We start from the raw sequence: 8,892 nt of genomic DNA, 5'->3' as shown, positions 1-8,892 counted from the left end.
TACAGGATCAATGTGCAGGGTGGTAAAACAGGATCAATGTGCAGGGTGGTAAAACAGGATCAATGTGCAGGGTGGTAATACAGGATCAATATACAGGGTGGTAATACAGGCTCTATGTGCAGGGTGGTAATACAGGATCAATGTACAGACAGAGATCTCTGTCCTCATCCCTATCTCTGTCTTCTCTCCCTATCTCTGTCCTCCATCCCTATCTCTGTCTTCTCTCCCTATCTCTGTCCTCCATCCCTATCAATGTCTTCTCTCCCTATCTCTGTCCTCCATCCCTATATCTGTCTTCTCTCCCTATTGTCGTGGTAATTTCCTGTATTACTAAACATTGAGAAAGCAAACCACACACAAGTCAGAGTTATATTATAAAGTCCATCTTTAATTATATTTCAGCTTCACCATGGCCCTATGACTCTCAGATCAATTCAGTGTCTATAAATGAACTCTCTGAGAGTGCTTACAAAACAATTCTTAGTATCAGTTATAGCCAAGACACAGCCCTCTCAACTCACATGACGAATAACAGATCTTAGGAACATTACAAAGGAAGACTTTTACTGGAGAGAGTAAATAGCCAGAAGACATTAGCTATAACTTATTGTTCAGTTTGGTCTCTTAGACGAGGTTCTACTTCTCATTCTTGGTACTTCATATTACCAAACCATTACCTCATCCAATGGCATATATCAGTTGTCAATTCTAGATACGCCCATCTCAAATACAACCTCTTCTGGACAAGCTCACAGAGAGTAGTGAGCCTCTAGGTCATATACTAGGTCAAGATAAGTTTTGACATAAGAGGGGACATACAATGGTTCCAGACACTGCCGTACTCCTCCTCCCAATATGGGAAAAGTAGGGAGTGACTGGTGTACAGACATTGTGGAGCCCTTCACATGGTTTAACAGATACCCTCACATATGAAGACAATCCTGACCTCTCCCCTCTCTGGGCCCCAAGTGACTTTTCCCTGGAGAAGAGAGAGGAAAATGCAACTGCCAACAGTATTATCCAAAAGAAGACGTTCTAATGAAAAATATCTCACATAAGCATTATTATGTAAATAAAACATCTTATTTATCAACTAATTGTGATTCTGCTACGACACCACCTCTGTCCTCCATCCCTCTCCGTTGGACGGTAGCTGGGGACGGCCAAAGGCCAAAATAACACTATATAATACAGTGAATATTATTCAGGAAAATAGTACATAGTGCTGCCTAAAACATACTGTAACCTTGAACTAAATGGTTTTTGAGTCATTTATTTTAATGTAGGAAATCTACTATAGATTAAGTGCACTTATGTTGTGCAATTTTAAAGTGTGCACTTTGTCTAATGTGAATTAATGTTTTGTTGTCAATGATTAGTTACCTGATAAATGGAAATGAGAGAAATTAACAAGAAAACATTATAATATATTTTGTTATAATAAAGAAGTTAGAATAACTTTTTGTGTCCGTTTTTCATTATATCTACAGGACGACTTGAATTAAGTCTGAGGCCGGTAACATCAACAGTGAGAACAAACCCAACCTGCCTCTCTCCTTCCACACTAAGTCCAAACCTACAGTCACTGGGTCCTGATTGTGACAGTGGGGCCCAGTTTGCACTGCAGGATCCAGAGATGACATCAGTGAAGCTGGAAGACTGCAGTCAAACACTGGAGCTGAATGTCAACATTAAAGATGAAGAAGAGGAGGAGAAGATTGGAGAATCTGTTTCTCATGGTAAGAGCAGGTTCTATCTAACTAAGTTTGTTGTTCATTCCAACTTCCCACTGTGTATGAAAAGTTGCAGTAGAACTCTTTCAATGAGAAGGTAGATGTTATTTCATGCTAGTAGGATGTTATTTCATGTGTTTTATTCACTGGGCTGTCTGGAGTGTTCAGAGACTAAAGAAGTGAAGTAGTAAAGTTCTATGATTATGGCTGTGTAGTGACTAACTCTTGTGATAGTGAGTGGAGGATGATATGGCTGTGTAGTTACTAACTCTTGTGATAGTGAGTGGAGGGTGATATGGCTGTGTAGTGACTAACTCTTGTGATAGTGAGTGGAGGGTGATATGGCTGTGTAGTTACTAACTCTTGTGATAGTGAGTGGAGGGTGATATGGCTGTGTAGTGACTAACTCTTGTGATAGTGAGTGGAGGGTGATATGGCTGTGTAGTGACTAACTCTTGTGATAGTGAGTGGAGGGTGATATGGCTGTGTAGTGACTAACTCTTGTGATAGTGAGTGGAGGGTGATATGGCTGTGTAGTGACTAACTCTTGTGATAGTGAGTGGAGGATGATATGGCTGTGTAGTGACTAACTCTTGTGATAGTGAGTGGAGGATGATATGGCTGTGTAGTTACTAACTCTTGTGATAGTGAGTGGAGGATTATATGGCTGTGTAGTGACTAACTCTTGTGATAGTGAGTGGAGGATGATATGGCTGTGTAGTGACTAACTCTTGTGATAGTGAGTGGAGGATGATATGGCTGTGTAGTGACTAACTCTTGTGATAGTGAGTGGAGGATGATATGGCTGTGTAGTTACTAACTCTTGTGATAGTGAGTGGAGGATGATATGGCTGTGTAGTGACTAACTCTTGTGATAGTGAGTGGAGGATGATATGGCTGTGTAGTGACTAACTCTTGTGATAGTGAGTGGAGGATGATATGGCTGTGTAGTTACTAACTCTTGTGATAGTGAGTGGAGGATGATATGGCTGTGTAGTTACTAACTCGTGTGATAGTGAGTGGAGGATGATATGGCTGTGTAGTTACTAACTCTTGTGATAGTGAGTGGAGGATGATATGGCTGTGTAGTTACTAACTCTTGTGATAGTGAGTGGAGGATGATATGGCTGTTAGTTACTAACTCTTGTGATAGTGAGTGGAGGATGATATGGCTGTGTAGTGACTAACTCTTGTGATAGTGAGTGGAGGATGATATGGCTGTGTAGTTACTAACTCTTGTGATAGTGAGTGGAGGATGATATGGCTGTGTAGTGACTAACTCTTGTGATAGTGAGTGGAGGATGATATGGCTGTGTAGTGACTAACTCTTGTGATAGTGAGTGGAGGATGATATGGCTGTGTAGTTACTAACTCTTGTGAAAGTGAGTGGAGGATGATATGGCTGTGTAGTGACTAACTCTTGTGATAGTGAGTGGAGGATGATATGGCTGTGTAGTTACTAACTCTTGTGATAGTGAGTGGAGAATGATATGGCTCATAGTTTTTGACTTTCACCCCTTTTTAGCTTTCATCTCTTACCCACTTTTAGAATAGTTTTATTCCCCTGTATTGTACAGCCTACTGATATGAATACATATGTCACCCGGTACAGCCAGGAGAGGATTGGCCACCCCTCAGAGCCTGGTTCCTCTTTAGGCTTGTTCCGAGGTTCCTACCATTCTAGCAAGTTTTTCGTGGCCACTGTGCTTCTCGATCTGCATAGGTTGCTCTTTGGTGTTTTAAGCTGGGTTTCTGTAGAACACTTGGACAAACTGCTGATGTAAGAAGGGCTTCCTAATATACATTTGATTGACATGTATATCACACCAACTGACTGGTTCTTCTGATGTTGTTCACACAGGAGACCACGTTGAGACATTCCCTGCATCCAGACAACAACAGCAGGAAGATCACAGAGCTAAGAGGTCTCACCACTGCCCACATTGTGTGGAGATTTTCCCATTTCTATCAAAGCTAAAAGCACACCTAAAAATACACACAGGAGAGAAGCCTTACTCCTGCTCTGACTGTGGGGTGAGTTTCTCTCGACTGGATACCTTAAAAACACACCAACGTATCCATACGGGAGAGAAGCCTTACTACTGCTCTGACTGTGGGGAGAGATTCTCTCAAATGAGCAGCTTAAAAGCACACAAACAAGTACATACTGGAGAGAAGCCTTACTCCTGCTCTGATTGTGGGAAGTGTTTCTCCCGATCGGATACCTTGAAATCACATGAACGTATACATACAGGAGAGAAGCCTTACTCCTGCTCTGACTGTGGAAAAAGTTTCTCCCGATTGGATAACTTAAAATCACATGAACGTATACATACAGGAGAGAAGCCATATTCCTGCTCTGACTGTGTAAAATGCTTCAAAACATCAACTGAGCTAAAAGTACATCAGAGAACACACACAGGAGAGAGGCGTTACTACTGCTCTGACTGTGCAAAATGTTTTAAAACATCAACTGAGCTAAAACTTCATCAGAGAACACATACAGGAGAGAAGCCTTACTTCTGCTCTGACTGTGGAAAGAGTTTCTCCCGATTGGATACCTTAAAAACACATGAACGTATACACACAGGAGAGAAGCCTTACTCCTGCTCAGACTGTGTAAAATGCTTCAAAACATCAACTGAGCTAAAAGTTCATCAGAAAACACACACAGGAGAGAAGCCTTATTACTGCTCAGTCTGTGGAAAATGTTTTAAAACATCAAATGAGCTAAAAGTTCACCAGAGAACACACACTGGAGAGAAGCCTTACGTCTGTTCTGGCTGTGGCAAAAGTTTCTCTCACCAGAGCAACTTAAAAACACACCAACGTATACATTAAGGAAAAAAGCCTCATCAGTTCTCTGACCAGCTAAGAATAAAGTCACTCCATCACTTCATTCTCATCTCATAAAATAAGTTGTAACGTTGAATTGGATCAAATGAAGAAAGCGTAGAACACTGTAATCCTATTGGTTCTCACTGTGAGAGAACTGTGCAGAGGAAAGGGAGCGTTATAGAATGTTATCCTCTCTTTACTTTACCAATCAGTGTGCACCTTGTCAGTTTTAGTGTGTTTTGTTTTGTTAGCTTCTACTGTAAAGATTTGCACTTGGTGTTGAGTACCCTCTGTTATTCTTCTCATTTTGAAAACAAACACTAGTCTGCCAATTGACTAGGGGGTACTGCTTCCCTCTCAGCCTGGTCTGACTCTGTCTGTAGGGAGAGTTTCAACTGGGCAGCTTAAAAACACACCACCGTTTACACGTAGGAGAGAAGCCTTACTCCTGCTCTGAGGAAGGATGGGCGTGTAACTCAAACGTCTAGCCAAAGGTTGCGTTTTTGAATCTCATCACGGAGGTTTTAGCTAATTAGCAACTTTGCAACTACTTACTACTTTTTAGCTATTACTTAGCATGTTAGCTTACCTTTCCCCTAAACCGATTTAACTCTACCTTAACCCCTCACCCCTAACCTAGCTAACGTTATCCAAATTGGATTTTGTAACATATCATACATATTACAAGTTCGTAACATATTGTATGAATAGCAAATCGTAAAATAACATATTAATTGTAATTCTTAACATACGATACGTCCTGCAAGTCGTATTATACTGAACAACAATCTAAACACAACCATTTCAAAGATTTACAGTTTGTATAAGGAAATCAGTCAATTGAAATAAATAAATGAAGCCCTAATCTATGGATTTTATATGACTGGGCAGAGGCTCAGCCATGGGTGGGACTTGGGAGGGCATAGCCCCACTTGGGAGCCAGGCCCAGCCAATCAGAATGAGTTTTTCCCCACAAAAGGTCTTTATTACAGACAGAAATACTACTCAGCCCCCCTCAGACAATCCTGCAGGCGAAGAGGTCCTGGGCTGCCGTGGTTACATGTGATCTGCAGTTGTGAGGCCGGTTGGATGTACTGCTAAATTCTCTAAAAGGACGTTAGAGGTGGCTTATGGTAGAGATATAAATATTGAGTTCTCCGGCAACAGCTCTGGTGGACATTCCTGCAGTCATCATGAGAAATGCACATTCCCTGAACTTGAGACATCTGTGACATTGTGTTGTGTGGCATTTTATTGTCCCCAACACAAGGTACACCTGTGTAATGATCATGCTGTTTAATCAGCTTCTTGATAATCTATACCTGACAGGTGTGGCATATCTTGACAAAGGCTGAAATGCTCACTAACAGGGACATAAACAATTTTGTGGAACGTAACATACTAAATGGAGTGGCACGGATGTTTTTGTAACATAAAATACATTTTGCTCTGAGACCAGGTTGTCCCTCGGAAGGAGTTAGTAGACGCTTTCAAATTATTTATTTTTTTACCTTTATTTAACTAGGCAAGTCAGTTAAGAACAAATTCTTATTTACAATGATGGCCTAGGAACAGTGGGTTAACTGCCTTGTTCAGAGGCAGAACAACAGATTTTTACCTTTTCAGCTCAGGGATTCGATCTAGCAACCTTTTTGTTACTGACCCAACGCTCTAACCACTAGGCAACCTGCCGCCCCTAACATGTATCAGATAGAGATGGTGTGATGATCACTTTTCACCACTAGTTTGTGGGGGATTATTTTACAACTTTTTTTAATGATACACAGTTTATGAAATGAATACATGTGTTTATTAATTGTCTTTAAAACTAGATTAGTTATTTTAGTTACTGATCATGAATGTGTTTGGAAAACTGCATTGAAGCAAACTTTATTGATCTGCCAATGAAAAATAAAGTTACATGAATATGTACTGGTCAACCTCTTCTTCTCTTTAGTATTCAGTTCTTCATATTAGATCTGACAGTATGAATGGTTCTTATGGTTGTATTCAGTTCTTCATATTAGATCTGACAGTATGAATGGTTCTTATGGGCTGAGTGCCTGGAGTGTTTTTGTATGACTACAGTCAGGAGTTCTCTCTGACCCTGTGATGTCACCAGCACATTAAGTACATTCATCTTAAGATAGCCAGGTGAGACAACCACATATCACAGTAAACACAGTTATCCTCAATTAGTCAGTGTAAGTAGGACAAGTGTCACATTATTAATATTACTTGTATTTTTTGGGGGGGGATACTCTTTAAAGATGTAGGATTTCAGACCTTTTCGGGCAGATGGGCAGGGACTCTGATGTTGTTATTAAAGCCGCATACAGACATGGTCTCTTTTTTTGTTTTCTTGAGTAAGCCAGCTCCAAAATGCGGGTGTTTCAGCCAGCTCAGTGCTTTCTGTGGAGGTGGGGCAATCCCGCAGAAAATACGGACATTTGCGCCGTGATTGGCTCAGTGTCCTGTCATTCATGGGAACAAGACGTCACTGCCAAGTCTAAGGGTAGATCTTGAAAATTCAAGCCCCTTGGGTGCTGCCATAGAGTTACATTATAAGTGCCCATCCAAGAAAGCTCAAGGTCATTGTCCACAGATAAAATGACATAAAATCATGTGATATCTACAGTCGCTTTGATTGGACTGATCATGTCAACATAATACTTTCAAAATCTGAGCTAGCAGTCATCATCATGAATCAAGTTGACAATCTACTGGTAAATCATGTTTATTCCTTGTCATATGAAGAGAAATAATGAGAAATTATAGATTAAACGTATCAGTGCTTATCGGCCTTTGGACATAAACATTACACAACAAATTGGAAATTGCAAATTCAACAATGAGTGGTTTGGAAGGAATCAGTGGCTAACTGCAAGCATTGCAAAGCAATAATTAGCCTGCTATTCAGTGGAGTGGCTGTGTGGTCCCAAGTCTAAGATTAAGGGGCTCTTTTCCTAGTTTAAAACATTCAACATTGGCCATGCTGTCAATAAAGCTTGATGTGTGCCGCGCTCAAATCAACTTAATTTAGTACTTCAAAATCTGACTGGAGTGAGTTCAATTCAACTGGGAACTCAGGGAAAAACAAGCTACGACTGAGAAAATACGTTTTGAACTTTCATCCAACTCGGAATTGTAAATTGGGAACTTGGACCTCTTTCTACAGCTACAACCTGAAGATCACTGACGTCATCATGATTCCATTTTTTCCCCTTCGAGATCCCAGTTGTCTCTAAAGCACCATAAATCCAGAGAATGACAGACTTTGATGAAGTTTGATGACAAAATAAACCCACGAAGTACTGCCGCGCCACCTTCCTGTTCAAGTGAGCACAGCACAACAAGGTGAGTCCAAAAATGTCTTGTATGCTGGTGCATAAATGATGTAATATACCAGGGAGATGTGTATACTGTAGCTAAGAAAGTAATACCAAGTGTATGTTGTGTAGTAAGATGTTAGTAGCCCATGTGCCTCACCCTAATAATTTGGTCTTGTTTCACCTCTTAATTTTGCCTACTGTTCTGGCTTGGTGGTTCACATGTAGCCTATTACCTGTTTTTGAGAAATATAATCATTGTCTGCATGTATGCCCCTTTATTTATCCAACGGTTCTGACTTGGCGTACAGGGAGAACACTGTAAGAACAGCCCATGTTCTGAATTATGTTGCTGTACATTTCCAAAGTGCTGAACAAATAGTTACATTGACTACGTCCGTCCTGGCTCGCTCATTAATGTCTTAATCTAAATTACGGATCGGCCCTTATGCCATAGTTTGTACATCTCAATTGTCAGTAGAAACCACATTTGTTTAAGTAAGTCAGCCATGTTATTTTAAAAGGCAGTAAATGAGGCCTAATGAACTGTTTCGTTGCCAGACAAGGCTCCGCTGATAGCCAGGTGTAGCAGTGGTAAGATGTTGGGACCTAACAGTTTGTGGGCACCGTTATAGTGCAATTAATGTATTGTTTAGTGGCTTTGCTGGCATGCATCCCACTTTAATTATTTATTTATTTAACTAGGTAAGTCAGTTAAGAACAAATTCTTATTTACAATTAAGGCCTTCCCCAGCCAAACCTGGACGATGCTGGGCCAATTGTGCGCTTCCCTATGGGACTCACAATCATGGCTGGATGTGATTCAGTCTGGCTTCGAACCAGGGACTGTAGTGATGCCTTTTGCACTGAGATGAGGTGCCTAAGACCGCTACGCCACTCGGGAGCCCTTAAAAGGTTTACGCCCAACGTGGTGTAGGAGTTGGATGGCACAAGCTGGGAGCCCATTCAACAGAGATTTGATGCACTTGAGC

General features: G+C 40.9%; 1 protein-coding gene across 1 annotated transcript; it reads left to right on the top strand.

Annotated features, from left to right (window-relative positions):
- Positions 1 to 1,522: 1,522 nt before the first annotated feature.
- LOC139372889 (zinc finger protein 135-like) lies at positions 1,523 to 5,225 on the top strand. The gene is made up of 2 exons (XM_071112746.1): positions 1,523 to 1,739; positions 3,595 to 5,225. The coding sequence occupies exons 1-2, from the start codon at positions 1,637 to 1,639 to the stop codon at positions 4,572 to 4,574; spliced, it is 1,083 nt and encodes a 360-aa protein (XP_070968847.1). The 5' UTR covers positions 1,523 to 1,636; the 3' UTR covers positions 4,575 to 5,225.
- The last annotated feature ends 3,667 nt before the right edge of the window (positions 5,226 to 8,892 follow it).

The sequence above is a fragment of the Oncorhynchus clarkii genome, chromosome 18 (genome assembly GCF_045791955.1).
Source record: "Oncorhynchus clarkii lewisi isolate Uvic-CL-2024 chromosome 18, UVic_Ocla_1.0, whole genome shotgun sequence".
Taxonomy (NCBI): Eukaryota; Metazoa; Chordata; class Actinopteri; order Salmoniformes; family Salmonidae; genus Oncorhynchus; species Oncorhynchus clarkii.
Note: the sequence above shows the minus strand (reverse complement) of the source record. Positions and strands in the feature narration are given on the sequence as shown.

What these genes read in the sequence shown, in the direction of transcription:
- LOC139372889 (XM_071112746.1), top strand. Translation starts at nt 1,637, where the DNA reads ATGACATCAGTGAAGCTGGAAGACTGCAGTCAAACACTGGAGCTGAAT. An exon ending in TGGAGAATCTGTTTCTCATG is followed by an intron (nt 1,740 to 3,594) that starts GTAAGAGCAGGT and finishes TTGTTCACACAG; the next exon opens with GAGACCACGTTGAGACATTC.